We start from the raw sequence: 18,917 nt of genomic DNA, 5'->3' as shown, positions 1-18,917 counted from the left end.
GGTTTGGTCTTATGAATAAAATATATGCTTGATGTCTGAAACTTTTTTGTTGTCTTTATTGAGCTTCACATAAATTTGATTATGTAGGAAAAATTAGGTGAACATTTTTGTACAAATATTCAAACATTTGTATTCAAGTTGGAGAACATACAGTACTAAAAGACCTCAATGTTAATCAGAAGAAAATTTCCTCATTGAGGAAAATATTACAGTATTCTTTTTCAATAACAAGAGGAGATATATTCTCCAGAAGCTAAAAGAAAATGATTAGTGCAAAACTCCACATGACCATAATGTCCTCTGATCTTTAGACTTTAGGATAAATTCAGTGCAGTATGTCTCCTCCCACCTTGTCTTCACAAACACCCCCAAAGCCCTCACCACCAATCAGCAGTGGCAGCAGGTGGGCTTGGGGCTACACTCAGGACTGCAGCAGGGCTCAAGATCCGGGTTCTCTCCCTTTGATATCTGGCTTTCTCCAAAGACCATGGTCGCCTCAAACTGCGCCTTGACTTTCTTTATCTGCACCAGCACGGCTTGGATGTCGGGTCTATCCTTCAGAGGAAGAGGGTGGTGCTCCGAGGGGTCGGCCTCCAGGTCAAAAATGAGAGGTGGATCATGGGCATTGAGGGCAAACTCGGAACAATTTCGGTCAGGGGTGGTAGCACTGTGGGTGGCGCCTAATGGGGAAAAACCATAAAAGAAATCAGCAAGTTTCAGATTAACTGCATAACTCTTGGGGTTTTCTTTCTTAAAAAATGCTATTGCTTATGTTTGGAAAAAAAAACAAAAAAAACAATTAGTAATATAAAATGATGAACTGCTCAAATAAATCTGACGGATTCTTTTTTTTTTTTTTTACAATTTGTCATTATACTACTACAAATTTCAGTTAAATTTATTGGAAATTCATGATAGGCCAACATAAAATATTTTACCACACTTTTGTGTTGTTTTTGTTCTCTTTATTTCCTTAGCCTAGCCATTTTTAAAATCTATTTTCTATAATGGGAATGTGGGTGAATCTTTCTTTGAAAATACCTGCTTCATATGTTTAAGAAAAGACAAATACTTCGTGCAATACCTAATATTTACCATTTTAAGAACATTTTTATTTGTCAAAATATTGTCCTAATTAACATCTTTTTGCAAATACTGCTAGCAGGACACATTTGTACCATTCCTAAATTGCTGCTGTGGACCAAAAAAAAAAACAAACTTTTTGAGGATCACAGATGGCCCTTAGAATGATTTGGACATGTTTTGACATTCCTTCTTTATTCGTAATTTCTACAGCTTTTGACTTCTATTTATAGCAACATTCTCAACATCCCCCTTCAGTAAAGCTCATTAAAATAAAGGATTGTGCATGTCAGATGGACATGTTTCTAAATATGATAAGATGGTATGAGAAAAGATTAGGCTCTGTGTGTTTTGGGTTCTACCTCTCGTGTAAAAGTGGGCCTTGTACTTTCCCAATCTTACAGCAAACAGGCCGTATTTTTCATTAGGATCTATGGGGTAGAACATCATTGCCTCCCTTTTACTCTGCAAAACAGAGAATGAGATCAAAGACACATATTATGCTTAAGTCAGCCTGATTTAAAAATCCATCTTTAATTAAATAGCACAGAGGACACAGCTGTCACCTTTCCTTTGTGAAAGAGGAGACCTGTCATATCAAACCCATCCAGTATCACCGGGGGAAGCTTGGCTCCAGCCAGACTTGCAATGGTTGGGAGGATATCCAGAGTGCTGGCCATCTCATGGGTCACCCCTTAACGGAAACAGTCCAGAAACAGAGCTGCTGTTAATACAGCCTTATTACAATAAATACGTTCATACTGATAAGCAATGACTAAGAAGATAAAAACAAAATTAACCCTAGCAGTCTGCTCATAAATACAGTCATTAAGGTAATTTATGATGTGTGATTAAAACCAGAAAAACGTCAGACGTTTTTCTTTTAAGAGGTAAGAAGAGGTAGTTTCACTTTTAGTGTCCTTACCTGGTTTAATGACCCCTGGCCAGAATGCAATGGCTGGCTCCCTCATGCCTCCATCATATGTTGTACCTTTGCCACATCTCAGTGGGCCTGAATTTCCACCACGCGACATACGCATCAGTTCAGGCCTACACACACAGAAACAATACTCTGTTTAATTATACCAAACATTGCTGAGATTGTTTACACGTTTCCAGTCTCTTGTGGGTAGACAGGCTTACATTACAGGAGAACAGCTCTCTGTTTGTAATCAATGCGTCTGTAATTTGCAAGTGATTCTGTAACATTAGAAATCACATGTTTTGAGGGTCTCGCTTCTCCTTCTTGCTCTATAAAAAGTATGTCTGTCAGTTCATAGTACAAAACTTCCTTAAATGCTTTTTTTTCCCAGCTATGCTGCAAGAGCATGTTTTTAATCATTTGTTCAAGTAACTTTATGTGGCTAAGTTGATCGGTCGATTTTCATTCTCAGAACAGAGCAAAAGCCATCTAATGTATCACTCTACCTCCATAATGGATCTGCCTTAGCAGTGCATGAGAGTTATAGTATTCCTAAACCATTTTCAAGTGAGAGATGAACATTACTACTCAAAACAACGGCAAAAATGAAAGGCGAGTCCTTGTTAAATTTTTAAAAAGACTTACTACAACAGTGGGTTGCATTTTTTAAACACAGTAAGAGAAAAAGGACAGGTACTTCTGTATTATTGTCGAAATATCTGCAAAAAAGGTACATGTCTTTAACATCTCTACTCTTCTTCATTTCTTTACAACTACAACCAACCAACCCATTGTCAGCAGTGAAGAACACAAGTGTGTTGTTGATCACACCCATCTTTTCCAGGGTTGTTATTAGGTTTCCTATTGTGCTGTCAAACTCAAAGAGGGCATCACCAAATGGACCTCTCAGAGAGTGACCTGCTGCTCTGGTACCAGCATACTGAGGGTAGTGAGTGTGCTGTAAGAAAAGCATGACAGAAAATGTAATTAAAGCATTATGTAGAACAAATATACTAAAATTATGAGATACTATGTTTATAGAAAAAAATTATACTACAGATCTTAAAATACATTTGGTCATGCTGGAATGGTAAAACTTTCTTGCAGTTAAATGTCTGAGAATAATACTATCTTTAGTTTGAGCAAACTCTCAAAACAGAAAAAGCACTTGAAGAGGAAAAACTCACGAACCTAAGTCTGCATAAACGCATCAAAAAATAAAAAGTTGTCTTTTTATGTTATTAAGAGTTTTATGGAGGCAACAGGCAAATGACAGGAAAAACAAATAAGTTTCTTGTGAAAAAGTAAAGTTTGATTTGTAACAGACTTTTTTCAACTTACAGTAACTCAGATAAATATTTCACTTGAAAGACTTCTCATTTCAATGAACTAACAATAGTTCCACAGTTTTAATAGAGACAGGACTAGCACAGACCTCGCCAACATACAGTACAGACCAAAAGTTTGGACACACCTTTTAATTCAATGAGTTTCCTTTACTTTCATGACTATTGACATTGTAGATTCACACTGAAGGCATCAAAACTATGAATAACACATGTGGAAATACGTACTAAACAAAAAAGTGTAAAACAACTGAAAATACCCCTTATATTCTAGTTTCTTCAAAGTAGCAACCTTTTGCTGTGATTACTGCTTCGCACACACTCTGCATTTTCTTGATGAGCTTCAAGAGGTAGTCACCTGAAATGGTTTTCACTTCATAGGTCAACCTGCCCTGTCAGGTTAATAAGTGGGATTTCTTGCCTTATAAATAGTCATGAAAATAAAGAAAACCCATTGAATTAGAAGGTGTGTCCACACTTTTGGTCTGTACTGTACCTCAGTTAAATGTTCAAAGTCTGATATTTTTACTGTGATGTAATGCCACTTTTGGCTTCAGTCGGACTGCAAACCATTGAAGATTTAGCCTACGTTCATGTGACAGAGACTCCGTGATTACAACAGTTATTAGAGATGATGAACACTAGAAATTTAATGAATTTTTTGAGAAGCTCAATGTTGGGTTTTATTAGCCGTAAATGTGGAAAAATAAAGGATTGGAAAACATAGCTCTACGCGTAATAAATCTATAATCATTCAAATTAAACTTTTTGGATTGAGTAATTGAAATTATTTAGTGATTCAATGACAGTTTAATTATTATTTACCTGCAACATAACTAAAGTGTACTAGAAAAAAAAAAATTCTCAGATCTGAAATTGTTTTATTACTTACATGTGATGGGTAGTACAGAAAGAAAGGCTGATTTTCCTTGACAGATGTGATTATAAAATTGGTTGCAAAATCGCTGTATGCCTTTTCCAGATCAAGGAAGTTGACTGGTTGCTGCTTGATCTTATCATTATGGACCAAAGGGACGGTTACTACTCCAACATCACACGATCCAAAACACTTTACATCTGGAGGGAAACAGGTCAAGTTGCGGCATGGCCCCTTAGAGAAAAGCAGATTTAGATACAGATCATTTCAAATTTCATTTTCTTTTTTTTTTAAGGTTTTGAAACACTAACCTGGTCGTGAGAATATGGGATTCCCAAGTACTGGTCAAACCCCTGCTGAGTTGGGAGAAATGTTCCATTGGCTCCATAGCCTAAGTGCCACTTCCCCACAGCAGCTGTGGCATAACCCAAAGGTTTCAACACCTCTGCAATGGTAGTCTCGTTCAGTGGGAGACCCCCAATGGAGCCTGGGTAAAATACACCTGGAAAGATTCCTGAGCGAGTCTGGTAGCGACCTGTCAGCAACGATGCCCTGAGAAGCAAGCAATGCAATAGAGGTAGTTAGTTAATGCAATGCAATAGGATATCTTTTAATAATGCAAGAAAATTACAGCTGCAGAACGGGACAGAACTGGTATCCCAAACACTTGTTATATTATCAAATAAGTACAATAAACTGCTTGTTGACAAGCTTGTCATAAAGCGGTGAGGCACCTAGAGGGGCTGCAGACCGGACTGGTGCAGTAAAAATCTGTAAATCGAAGTCCTCCTGCTGCTAGGCGGTCCAGGTTAGGAGTCAGTGAACTCGGGTGTCCATAACAGCCCAAGTCCCCGAATCCCAGGTCATCTGCGAAGAGGAGCACGAAATTCGGTGGTGAAGCAGAGCAAATGGACAAAACATGGAGAACAAGGCAGGTGAAAAGAAGGTAAGCCATTCCGAGCCGTCTTCTTACTCTGAAAAGAGAAGGAAGTCACTTCCAAAACATAGTCAGTGCTGCGTTTGTGGTGCCTCGGAAAAAGCCGAGAACATTTTTAATCACGTAAATGATTTAAAATGTTCTATGGTAAATTACTACACCGAGATTAACTAACATTACAAATGTCTTTACGTTTAATTACCAGAGATTTCCATCTGTATTTAACTAAGCTTATTCGTGCACTAAAAATCATTAAATTGCATTTTCAAATGTTTCGCTGACGCTGATGAAGAACGTCAATAGAGAGTTGGCGTTGAATTTTAAATTAGTGTTAAAATCTCTGTTCAGTAATGACGGAAGGATTTAAAATTTCTTTAAAAGAAAAAATACCAAGCTTCAGAGACTAAGATTAAGACTAATACTAAGATTTATTTTTCTTCCTCTGAAGCAGAATATCCCGATTAAATTAATACAGTAAACAAAAACAAGTCACATGTTTTTTTTTTTAGTCACATGGTTGTTCACGGTAGTTTTGAGCGCGTGACGTCATAGGTTGATGGGAAATGTAGTTTTTTCCGCACAACAGGACTGGACAAAGTAGATAAACTAGTTTATTCTGGTCCTGTCTGATTTTATCCATGCATACCAACCATACTTTTGACAGCTGGGTTTCTTATTCTAGAACAGTCCAGAATGTTTGCAATATTTATCTGTTGTTAAAGTTAAGTGTAGAAGGTTTTGCCATGTCATATTGTTTGCTTTTATTGTAATATACTGTAGTTAACAATAATAAATTAGAATGATATTTACATGCCTTTGTATACCTCCATTGCAATATTATGCAATATTATGCAGGGTGTGTAATAATGTAATAATTTATGGCGCTACACAGTGGCACATTTGTTAGCACTATTGCCTCTATTGTCCAGAGTCTGGGGACTGTGAGGTTAATATGTCTCTCTAAATTGTATGAGCGTGTGTGGATGGTTGTTTGTCCTGTGTGTCTCTGTGATGTCCTGCAATATGGACTGCGGACCAGTCCAGGGAGTACCATGCCTCTTGCCCAATGTTCAGTAAAGATAGGCACCAGCCCTTCTGCAGACCTGCAAGAATAAATGGGTTACAGACAATGGATAGATAATAATAATTCAGCTTTCTGTAATGAGCACATCATCATAAACTCCAACCCAAGTAACTAACAGGTTCCTTCTGTATCCAAATTCTCCACGATCTGCCTAGAATAAACTCTTTTGTTCACCCTGCTCATCTAATATTTTGGTTTCCTCTTGAATAAAGTTAAGCCTGTTGGTGATGCTTTGGTCCACAGTTTTTCACTGATTCAGGCCGACATATGGCCAATTCCACAAACACAAGAGAAATAGACCATTGACAGTGTGGTGCAGAACTCATCGGCATGTGCAGAATTGTACGTCACAGATGATTTTGGAACGTAAAAAGAATATAAGGCCTGTTTACTTTGTGTATTTTCAGGAGCAAACATCAGTGAGGAGATGATATGGTGAGGACTGAAAAGGGTACACCCCTGCATTTGCACAAGGTGGCATAATGTGAGAACAAAAGAGAGATATGATTTAAATTAATCGTGCACTTGTTATTCTCAAATACAGGCTTTGTGGAGTTTCTTGCCTGATCACTCTGTTATGAAATTTTAAAATGTTTTATTTATTGGGAAAGCAAATCTTGATACAAACAATTGATGTTGACATATTAATGTTGGCTGTAGGATGAGTTAGGTGACCAGTAGCTGTGGCTACTCCTAAAATAACTTTAGAAATTAATGTGTGCCATTGCAATGTCTTCTAAAGTCATACATATACAACTGTGTGTGCCTTCATCTACCTTTCATTTGGCTTACATGCTGTCCACTGCCACAATCTAACCTCGGGGAAATTGATGCTTTTGATTTATCATTCACTTTCTCATCTCTCCACAGTGATGACCTAGATTTAGAAGCTGCTGTGCATTTGTGAATTTGTATGTGTGTAAGTTGTGGAAGGTGGGAGAGAGGAATAGGAGTGTGGAGAAACAAAGACAGAATGGGCGTAACTTTAACATTGCATTTATTTTCTGCTATTCTCTTTCAAGTAAAATGCTTTGTTGTTTCAAAAAGAGGATTTTATCAGCATAAATTTAATGCGTGCATCTTTGTGTTTCTCCACCACTGTACAATTGTGTATATTGCGATCTGTTAGGCTACCACTAAACATCTGCAGTTATCTACACTGTGCACGCAGAGAGGTTGAAAAGGAATTAGCAGGGGCATGCAGAAACAACAAAGGAAACACCACAGTCTCTGGGAACTTTTGAAGAACTATTTCACAGTTGGAGCTCCGCTCTTCTAATCTTCTCAAAGACAGACTCATAGAAACATCTTTTCAGAGAATGATGTCACTGTGGAGCGTTGCAAAGGAGGCTCCCGTACTTCTGAACAGACGTCTTATTTAAAAAAAAGGACAACTATTAAAGATTTCATACTCAGTAAGACCACCTGGATGATGAATCAATAATTACTCCATTAGCCTTTTCTAGAAAACATAGTGGCTGCCATAAATAGGAGCAAAAGATGAATAATTACTGTTAAGGTTTTGAATCCATTAATTACCTGTGAGTTTTTTTTTTCGCTGGAGGTGTAAACATTTCATGAAGAAGAATAAGGAGAGCCACTGGGCATAAATAAGAGCTCATGCAGCCCCCTAGATGTGTCTTTAGTGTGTTTCAGTATGGGGATGACTGCTCTGACCTTTTCATGAATAGTAAATGAAAACTGTTGTCGGTGACGAGCATCAAGCAGAAGCAGTAGTGTGAAGCAGCTAAAGCTGTGAAAGGGCTCTCAACCTTGTGTCTGAGTGCAGGTGGGTGTAAATCTGTGTATTTCTGTGATCCAACACTAGTTATGCTTGTTGTGTATGGATGTTTCCACAGGACGTTTTTGTAGCAAGTATGTACAATCATGTATGCATTTTTCAGATGAAAGTACATTTTGCATTGCAGTTTGAAATCAAAGTCCCAGAGTCTGACGGAAGAGTGGAAAACAGCAGAATTTAATTTGCTTGAGATCCAGAGAGAAGGTCTTCACAGTCGATAATGGTTTGGGGACTCAATAGAGCAGAATAGAAACATCCTTTATTATTCCAGAATGGGGACATTTCAGCAGCAAAATTAAAGGCAATCAAAGTAAGTAGATTAAAACAAAGGCTAAAATAAGCAATAAATAAAAAAACAAAATAAAGAAGAAAAATACTGTACAGTAAGGGCAAAATGTCAACATAAATATTGTGTAGCTAAAAATAAAATAACAACCCCAGTCCAAAAGCATATGCAGCTGAGAAGGTTAATTTACAAATGTACAACATGCGTGTGTATTTAAGCATTAAACAGACAATTTACAATAAGTGACAATAAAAATTGTGCAACAGAAGAGATGTGCTGATAGCAGAATGTTACTCAGAATGGGTAAAGCTGTACAGATACTAGAATATGTGTGAACCCTTATTGAGTTTGTTGGGAGCAGTGATGGTTATCAAGTCTGACAGCTGAAACGTTCCTTTGTGCATTTCAGATGAAGCAGTCTGTCACTGAGGGAGCTCTCCAGTTCAGCAACAACGTCATGCGTCGGGTGGGAGAATCTGTCCATCAGTGATGTGATTTTAGCCAGAGTCCTTCTGTCTCCCACCGTCTGCACTGGGTCGAGGGGGAATCTTAGCACAGAGCTGTCCTTCCTGATGAACTTATCTAACCATTTCCTCTCAGTTGAAGATACATTTCTGCTCCAACAGACAAAACCATTAAAGATTACCGATGTCACCACAGAGTCAAATAATGTCTGTGGGGTTGTACCCCAACCCTGCACTCCAAAATACCTCAGCCTTCTCAGCTGGTACAGTCTGACCCTTCCTTCAAAGAGGGTCAGTGTTGTGGGTCCAGTCCAGTTTATTGTCCATGGGAATGACCCAAGAGTTCACTATCTTAAGGTTCACTCCCTGGATGTTCACTGGTGTCAGTGAAGTGAGTCTGCATCTGCAGAAGTTTATACCAGCTCCTTGGTATGGCAGTGATAATCAGGTTTTGGTTCTGATGGCACCAGTCCACAAACTCCAGAGTCCACTGTCTGTACTGTGAGTCGTCCTTACCTGTGATGAGGCCAGCTTAAGTCTTCAGAGAACTTTTCCAGGTGGCAGTGTGTGGAGTTGATGGAAAGGCCAGCAGTGAAGATGACAGCATAGTTCCCTGCGGGGCTCCAGTACTGCTGACCATCCTGTCAGAAACTCAGCCCTATGTCCTCACATACTTAGAGTAGCCAATGAGGTAGTTCAGTATCCAACACCTCCTTTAGTTACTGTAGTTTCACTGTGCTTATGGGGAAGATGAACTAAACACCACCCAACAATGCAGATGATCAAAATCAATCGAGGCTTACTTGCCCCTCAGCAAAGCCACAGGCTGATTGCCTCAATTTCATGCAGTATTTGTTGGCACCACTACTGCAAAATGAGAACCAGCTAAGAACTGTATACTGTATGTATATACAGCACAGTACATGGACGGACATACTTTGGACTAGGCCAACATTTAAAATATGTAATTCATTGCTCTTATGTAACATTCTAATTTTCTGGGAATCTGAATTTTGAGGTTTCATTCGCTGTACGTATATCATTTTGAGTAATAGTAACAAATGTAATAAATGTTTGAAAAGCATACATCTGTCTATAGTAAATGCACTGTAATTTGAGTTTTTCATGGAAGTTCGATTGTTTGCTTTATGCACACATATATTAATGATTATTTTAAAGGGGTTTACATGCACTTAGCTAGTGTATTCAGGCAGATGGAGATGTAGGTGCAAATAAAAACTGCAGAGTTGATATAGAAAGCAAAGTCCACCTAAACAGACGATAAAAAACAGAAACCTGTAGGAAGTCTCAGTCCCCTCCTCTTCTCTCCTTACTCCCTTTGTTTCTGCCTAGCTATGATGTGTTCACAGCTTACTGCAAATTTGGTTTCACAATAGGTGCACAAAGGAATTTTCTGGAAGACGAAGGAGTAAAGAAGCAAATCGGTGTGAAAAACAGTTCTGTTATTTTCTCTTTATTTCTTTGTCAGTTGACAAGTGTGAACCTGTGAGCTAAACTGTGAAGTGCCATGTAGACGTGTCAGTGGAAGTCAACATGACATTGTGCAGGTAGGCCTATTTAACACAAGTGGGCGCCATTAGATCACAGTTCCTCTTGACTACTTTAATCGATGGATCCTGACAGACTCTCCAAGAGGAAAGATAATATATTTAAATAATTGCTCCAGCTCAGCAGACATTGTCTTGTAAATCTCTCCTTCCTGACAATACTATTAGATTTACTCAACAGAAAATAGGCTTTTGCTAGGCAACTGATATCTGTAGTATCTGTTTAATTGCAGTGCTGCAGTTAGTAAATTAGCTTTTTCTTATGCTAAATTATCTCAGAGCCACAAATACAGACATATAAATGAGCATAACTTCTATTATTGTGCCCTCATGTGACTGTATTTAAGCATTCAGCTTTAAAGTATCCGCTGTGATAGTGATGAATACAAGCAACTTGTACAAAAATGGTTATATATTTGTGGGTTTTATTTTAGAATTACCAAACAAATCAAGTCTCTTTATAATAAATAACAGTTATTATGCACATTATCACCACATAGTAAGAAAATCATCAAACTGAATGCAGCTTTAATCCCTCATTACATTTAATGCAATATGAGATTTTTCTTACAATCTGCTGCTTAAGTAGGGATCAGCCGGTGTTCTAACTACCTGTGCTACCCATTAATCCGTCCTACCTTGTGGTAATGCACATGCGCACATTGATGCTACGTTACATGCTGCTTACTCAGCTGGTTTCTTATCAATACATCCTACCTGTGCACTAGAACCGACAGATAGACATAACTACGGAAGAGGATTAGGGCCACTGAAAAAAAAGTCAGAATTCTGGGAAAAAAGTCAGAATTCGGAGATTAAAGTCAGAATTCTCTTTTTTTATTCAGTAGCCCTTATCCTCTTCCATACATAGCTATCTATCCGTGCTACAGTAGGAAAATCTGACCAGGTAGCACAGATAGTCAGAACACCGGTACAGTCATTGTTATTCCAGCTCCTGAGCCGAGGGAGCTGCAATAGAAAACATCCTGGCAAATAGAGGTACGTTGGCACAATAGAAGCTGGATCAGAGCAGCGAATTATGCAATGAAATCTGACAGGCCTCCATGGAGCAACATGAGCTGAAGAACTCATAAATGTTTGAGAACCTGCTGGGGCAGTATGCACTTTTGTTAACGTTCTCAGCTCACACAGCAACACTCTTACTGAACCAAATGCAGTGAAGATATTACAGTCAAATTAGGTGTTTTTGGATTTCTTCCTCAGTTACACTGATTCTCAAACAGTCATTTATATGTGGAAACGCCTACATTTACACTCATCATAAACAAGCAAGAATGTCGTAAACTTGGGCTGTTAATTCATTTGAACTATTCTTTTTCTAGGACTGAATAATCATAGAATTTATTTGAATTGATTAGAATTTTTTTTTTATTAGTTGCACAATTTTTAATTTATTGTAGATATTTTGTAAATATCACACTGTCAATTATAAACATACAACTCATATTTGGTTAGATACCTTTCTGCAAGCTGCACCTGAACTGTGTAAGTTTTGCTGCCAGCAAAATGCTTCTGTCATTCTTCTGGGTGGATAGTTTACCTCTGTTCTTGGTAAAATTTGCAAACATCATTCAACTGGTTTTCTGACACACATCTGGTTTTTAAATCGAATCTTTAAAATTTCAAAAAGACTGAAGTTGGGATTTTGGGAAGAATATTCTAGAAATTTAATGTTAACATACACTATTGATTTTTAAAAAAATGATATGTGGTTGGGATCATTGTCTTGAAGAAAAAAGTATTACTTTTAGCCATCTGACCCAACTCTCAGCATCAGAATAATAGGAAATAGTTAGAATGTACATAATGTGACCAACTAAAATCATATCATGATATACAAACTGCTAGAATACCAGTGTTTCTCACCACACTTGGGCATTTTTTACATCATCATGAGAGAGTGTGAAGCAAAAAGGAAGAATCTGCTTTAAAATGGAAATGATCCAAAAAAATGCATCAGCCCATATAGATAAACCAAATGCATTCTGTAAAAATGTTTATGGTGGGAACTATTTGGCCATCATGGCATTAACTATGTTTGGAGGTGTCGATGTGAGTCTTTGAATTCAATTCAATTCAATTCAATTTATTTAAATAACACTGATCCATAACAAATGTTTTACAGTAGTTTACAAAATGAACAAATCCAGAATAAATTAATATATAGTTAATTAAATCCAGCTATGCAGAAAGATTCAACGTTCCCTTTGAATCCTGGTTTTTAAACTATACATATGGCCAAGGGTTAAAAAGTTTTTTTTAAAACTAAAGAAACCCAGCCTATTGCATCATGTGACACACTTTGCAACAATCCCTCCTCCTAAATGATTATGCGGTAACAGTGGACACTTGCTCCCATCAAATTGTTAACTTTGCAGCAATCCACTACGCTCGGCATGCATGTGGCAACACTGGAAAAGAAAACATGCTTTTAACAGGAAAAATATTCCCATCTCATTTTGAGTGCCCTCATCTCCCGAGCAACACGGGTTTGAAAAGACGGAGCATATTTTACATCATAAACAAATCAACAGAAACATTGGTCCAGGAGTATATTCTTTTCAGCAAAAAGCAGAATTATTGCAGCAGCTCTTTTAGTGGCTTCATCTACAGCACAGTCCAGAGCCAGTTGTAAAATCAATGTGCTCACACAGAAAAATGAACTTGAACACACATAGAAAAAATAGACTAACAATAAGTTTTAGAATGGCCCAAATCTCAGCCACAGTGAACGGTTTTTGGACTGTATTTAAAACCACTATCCATGCCAGGAAATAAAACAAATGAACTGAGGTTGGCCATTTCTAATTGAAAGAGTTGCCAAATATCCAGTCTTGTGGTCAAATATTGATCTGGCCAATTACAACTGGCTGTCAATGTGGGAGCATGTGTGCATGTATGTCAGTTTTTGTATAAACTTCCTCTTCTCCCTCTGTGGTAATTATGACCTAACTCTGTAACCTTTTTGTCTACAGCGACAAGGAAATGTTATAAAGAGAGGCAACTGGATCACCTTCATGCCCATTGCTGTCCTTCAACTAGCCTCCGGCTGTCGCCTGTCACAACAGTGCAAAGCTGCTTCCCCAAGTGATTTATTCCATCTCAAACTGACTCTTACATCACCTCTGCTCTTGTTTTGGCAAAAGAGGGACTTTAGATAGATACAGAGATGACTGGAGATTAGCTGGCTTTTCCAAGTGAGATAACATTTGCCCAATTTGAAGTTTCTTCTCCACCGGAGATGTGAAATAGATTATGAAAAAGGCTTAACAAAGGGCTATTGTTAATGTTACACAAATGCCTGATTTGTGATAAAATGTGAAGTTTTATCTTGATCCCTTTGTGCATTCTTTAACTAACCTTGAGATGGGTTGAGTTTGTCCTCAGGGATAAAAATATTCTGCTTTGTGAATTCAAATGAATTCAGACAGAACTGTCTGAATTCATTTTAATCTGCCAAAACAGTTTTTTATGCAAAGGCTGTTGTTAAAAGCAAATGAGAAATTTTAGCATTTTGCAACTCAGATTTTGAAATGTCTTCATTTTCTGATCCTAAATGTTTCTTATGCAGCTCTCCGACCTTCATGAGACTTTGAACATGTTTTGCCTTCCTCTCTGTTGCCTTCTCGTTCTCTGCACATGTGTGGCCTTAGCGTTATCCTGGGCCTCACAAATGTTTCCGCTTAATTTTTCTACACTTTGTCGCAGGAAAACTGCAAACCTTAAAGTAAAGGTTTGGACTTCATAAATGCAAAGTGAAACATAGTTTTGAATATTTACAATAGCCTTACAAAAAGGAATCTTAAAAGTGTGGCACATCTTCTATTCAACTCATTTCCTCTGGTCAGATGAAAGGCAAAAACATTCTTAGTCTGCAAAATAATATATATGTGGGGGAAACTAATGCATCATCTACTCAATGAAAGATTGTGGTGGCAGCATCATGCTAGGGATATATAGGAATCCCTGTCTTTTTTCTTTTCTTGAGCAGAGACAGGGAAGCTGGAAAGAGCTGATGAAGATAAATGGAGATAAATAGAGAACATTCCTGGAAAAAAAACATAAACAACCTGCAAAAGACTTGAAACTGAGGGGACTCACCTTCCCACAAGACCACGACCTCTTATCATTACAGCCAGAACTCAGATGAAATAGTTTAGATCAAAGTATAATCATATTCAGTGGCTCATCCAAAGTCCAGACTTTAACTGAGAATCTGTCACAAGCGTTAATATACAATGTGACTGATATTAAAATATTTTAAAAAAATAATTAGCTAACAGACTCTGCTCATCTGGTAGAGATATGTCACAAAAGTCTTGCAGCTGTCATTGCATTAAAAGGTGGTTCTACTGTACAAAAGACTACTTCCACAAGGTAGTGACTAAGGAAGATGAAGTAAAATCCATTCCAAATTCAGTATAATCTTAGTCTTTCATGCACTACTTTATTTCAGTCTTTTACTTAAAATGTCAAATAAGATTTTATAGTACGAAATATTAAAGGGATATGGAAATGTGTGCAACACATTGCAACACAAATTATTCATCATGCAACAACAAACTGAATTTTAACAAATGTAAACAGTAAAGCGTCTTCTGCAGAAGTCGTAAAGAAATCAGTTAAGACATTTTGTTTCACCGTGCCATATATTTCCAAGGTTACTGTCCTGTGGTACATCCCTCCTAATGACTTTCCTGCCACAGTGTTAAAGCAAAAAGCCTGAGCTGACTTCATGATTGAGGGTTTATCTAGATCGACTGTCAGGAGATGTAACTTCCTCTGCAGCTCACTCTGAGTAGGATCTGATAAAGTTAGGAACAGATAATATGCTAATAAAAAGCCAAGAGATTTTATGCATAAGTCATTATATACCTAAGGTATGTAGCCTACAGAGAGAAATGTTTAATTTGTTATTTGTTGAGTGGTTAAAGTGTTGCCAATTGCTATTTTTAACAAGAAAACTTTATACTATAATTTTTTTAACAGTGGCTTAATAATGTGAGAAACAATGCAGTGATGCATAACAATGGTATTGTTGCGTTTCTATATGGCAAGCAAAACTGAAGAAATTAAAGTACTACAATTCAAGAGACTGAAAAAAACTGGGGTGAAGTTAAATAGAGAATAAACAGTTATAAAAAGTTGCTTCATTCTGTAAAGAAGAACAAATTTTAAGGTTTAACATATTAAGACAAAGCTGCAGCTTTTAATGAACTATGTCAAATGAATATATATATATATATATATATATGTGGCACCCGAGTGGAGTACCCAATATGAACTAGCAGGGATTGTGAACAGAGTTCCAACAACCAATAAAAGTTCCAATAATTTATTTTAAAAACAGGAAATCAAAAGAAAGAGGAGGCGCAGGCAGTCCTTGTCAAACAAGTCAAAACGAGTCTATAAAATAGATGCTTAGCTCCAGCCTCTGATGAACCTCAGCCGCACCCTGGTCCCGACGGCTCCTCCAGCCGGCCACACGCTTCTTAACGGCGACCAGTCGAGTAACCCGCGGCCTCCAACAGCAACCCGACGGATGGCGCTTCCTGGCAACCCGTCCTCTCGTCTTCCTGAGCCTGCTCGTGCCGTCCTCCACAAAAAAAAACAGCCCAAGTCCGTCTGCCTCTTCCCTGTAGATGTCTCACCATCGATGCTTTTATCCCAGTCCGGGTCTGCACGCTGCTTAATCAGAATGCGGAACACCTGTGCTGATGCAGTGGGCGTCTCCGGGTGCGCGTGGCACGTGACCTCAAAAACATGCAACACAACAATAAACACTTCAAAACATAACAACAATCCTAAGCAACAAATGTAGAAAACATAACTTGAACTCAAAAGGAAAAACGAGGCCACATTACCACACCCCCCCATACTTTAACAAGGCCAGTCCCGGCCGATATTTACTCCCCATAGCGAGAAGGACACTGTCCTCTTGTAGAGCGTGTAGAGCGGCGCAGTACTTGTTCTTCATTAATTACAGGGTAATAGAGCATCAAAGGCGGTTCATGCTTTTCGACGCGAGGTTGCTCTATAAGCGCGTCGGTGGAAGGAGCAATACATATATATATTTATCCAATGCTGTTATAAAAATGCAGCATTGGCTATGATTTTTCTTTTGATGGTTTGTGGTGTTTTAGTTTAATAGATTTAGTACAGTAGATGCAAACAGACACAAATTCCACTGTAATCTTTTTCATTAATTTAATTGTTTGGCGTTCAAACATCAAATTAAAACATAATGTATAATGATTTATGAAACATTCAAATGAAAATAATTTTCTTCTAATCACACTTTAAAACAATTTGCATAGTTTTAGCGAAAAAGCTGCAAAACTATGTTGTTTGTATTAATTTGACAGCATCCTTGTCCTTGCACACTTCCTAAAGCAGCCTCTGTTTTTGTTTAGAAATGTTCAACAATCAGGTGAGTTCAAATAAAAAAGGTGCTAATGGGAGTTTACAGATAAGAGAATATTAATGAAAATTTTCTCTCAACATACTTTTATATACAATTTTGCATGCTAGCTTGGTTCTATACAGTAATTTAATTTGCTGCTTTTCCATTTTCTTACTGCATAGAGTGTCGTCTCTGCCTTCGCTCATGGAGAAAAACACAATTTTCCACTTTATATCCAACTCCAGTGCTGTTTAGATTTAATCACATGAAAATCACTCAGTAAAAGAAGATGATATGAACATAAGCCGGTATAAAGTTTCTAATTACAGTCTTCAAACAAAGTTTGCATGCCAATCCATTAGATACATCGCTTTGAGGAGTCCTTACAGAGCCTAATCGCTCTCTTTGTTAAATGGGTATTTAGGCTATCATGCTTCATATCTGTTCTGATACGATGGCGTTCCCGGGGTCGGCCTCCAAGCAAATCTTGCCTCTTGAATCAATTACCACTCCAGTGCCCACAAACCCAGATCCCATTTCTCTGTGTCACGCTCGATAAAACCTATTCCTTTTCTTTCCACACACTGTCCATCTTTCAGTGCTGGAACTGCTTTTCATTTGTCTCATAGATCTTTAAAGTGTTGTCCATTTCACATTTTGTAAATTGACTCAGCTGCTCCAAGATAATTCCTGTGAACACAAATGTCTTCGATTTGGACTTGCCATGCAATTTGAAAAACTGAACGGTCAAACTGACAGCAAAAATACACAAATGAATAAATAAAACATATTTTTTGCACCTATCTGACACTTTTCAAAAAAGCCAAGCAGATGTAGCACCAGTTAAAACACTGGGAATTCTGTGTTTTTTCTATCCCAGTGAAAACTTGGATAGAAGTATTAAACTGGTGTAGATTCAAAAGAGCATGACCTATTTTCATACAGTACAAATCTCATGTACATGGGGCTTGCTTAATTATTAGGGTGATTGCACTCCTGTGGTTCAATCTTACTGTGAAAATTTAATGTGATTGAATTTCTAACTTTAATATTTGGCAAAGACAATCTTCATTTAGAAATAAAAATTTGCATAGCACCTTAACTATACTGTTCTGTTTATGTCGTGGTGTGGAAAAGTCTTTGCCTCTTTACAGATTTCTTAGTTGTGTTTGTTGCTTAAAACAGACAAACATAACTGGAGTACATACAAAAAAAAAGTTTCCAAATGATGAAGACTGCATTATGTATTTGTCTTAAATTAAAATGTTTTGAAAGATATGTAAGACAAGCAGAAACAAGAAATCTGTAACCTCTTTTTTTTTTTTTTATTGTAATGAAGCTATGTGTAGAGCCCTGGAAATATGTTAAGAACGTGATAATGTTAAATTAATAGGTATAATTATCTTATTGGGTAAGCATTCATTTGATTTAGTATTTAGTTAGAACAATTCATTTGGTTTATGACTAAATATGTGCTCAAACTACTTTATTATTTTTTATTTCATAGATTTCTGTCATGATAATACCCCTTTAAGAAGGACACAATGCATGATGGGAGTTAAAAGTTCATGACCTGTGGATATATACGAAAAAGGAGAAAACTACACACGCTGTATGCTCGAACCGGGGATTTTGTTTAATAAAGTTGCACAAAAGCGAAGACCTTTGAGGTTTTTTTTTTAGTTCTTTTTAAGGGTGCAACATAAATTTTGGTGTTTCCGCCCGGTTCAGCAAATGTTTTCAGCAATGAGAAGTGATTTTTTTTTGTATGAAGAGGAACTACGTTTCGGCGGAGCAACGTGAACGTGCTAGTGGCTATGCTAAGTGGCTAGGCGGCTAGCCAGACGACATCTACTGTAAACGAAAAACAACTAATGAAGAAACGGACATGAATCTTTCCAAGCGGTGAATCAACCAAAGACGAAGCATCATGGACAGTGAGTGGGAATCTCTATTTGCCGATATTGAGAAGAAGCTGGTTACTCTGTCACTGGATGAGCTAAATGCCCTAAGTGAAGCGCTAGGCCTGCAGCGTAGTGAAGAGGTGAAGTCGTCATGTCGGTTAATAAGAAGAAAAATGCTTATTCACCTGGAAAGCGAAGATGTCACTTCTTTAGAGGACAAT

At 37.6% G+C, this 18,917-nt stretch overlaps 1 protein-coding gene across 1 annotated transcript; it reads right to left on the bottom strand.

The window, feature by feature from the left end:
- Nucleotides 1–36: 36 nt before the first annotated feature.
- Nucleotides 37–5,183, bottom strand: arsa (arylsulfatase A). Its single transcript, XM_028039259.1, has 8 exons — nucleotides 4,963–5,183; nucleotides 4,540–4,780; nucleotides 4,244–4,462; nucleotides 2,794–2,963; nucleotides 2,009–2,133; nucleotides 1,650–1,777; nucleotides 1,446–1,548; nucleotides 37–680 (listed from the first exon to the last, which is right to left on the bottom strand). The coding sequence occupies exons 1-8, from the start codon at nucleotides 5,181–5,183 to the stop codon at nucleotides 388–390; spliced, it is 1,500 nt and encodes a 499-aa protein (XP_027895060.1). The 3' UTR covers nucleotides 37–387.
- Between the last annotated feature and the right edge of the window lie 13,734 nt (nucleotides 5,184–18,917).

This window comes from Xiphophorus couchianus, chromosome 2 (assembly GCF_001444195.1).
Source record: "Xiphophorus couchianus chromosome 2, X_couchianus-1.0, whole genome shotgun sequence".
Classification (NCBI taxonomy): domain Eukaryota; kingdom Metazoa; phylum Chordata; class Actinopteri; order Cyprinodontiformes; family Poeciliidae; genus Xiphophorus; species Xiphophorus couchianus.
The sequence above is the reverse complement of the archived record's forward strand: the minus strand, read 5'-3'. Positions and strand labels throughout refer to the sequence as shown.

Coding starts and splice junctions, on each gene's coding strand:
- arsa (XM_028039259.1), bottom strand. CDS start 5,183: ATGGCTTACCTTCTTTTCACCTGCCTTGTTCTCCATGTTTTGTCCATT. Junction 2,964..4,243: donor TTCTGTACTACCCATCACAT/GTAAGTAATAAA, acceptor CTTTTCTTACAG/CACACTCACTACCCTCAGTA. Junction 1,778..2,008: donor GCCAGGGGTCATTAAACCAG/GTAAGGACACTA, acceptor GTTTCCGTTAAG/GGGTGACCCATGAGATGGCC.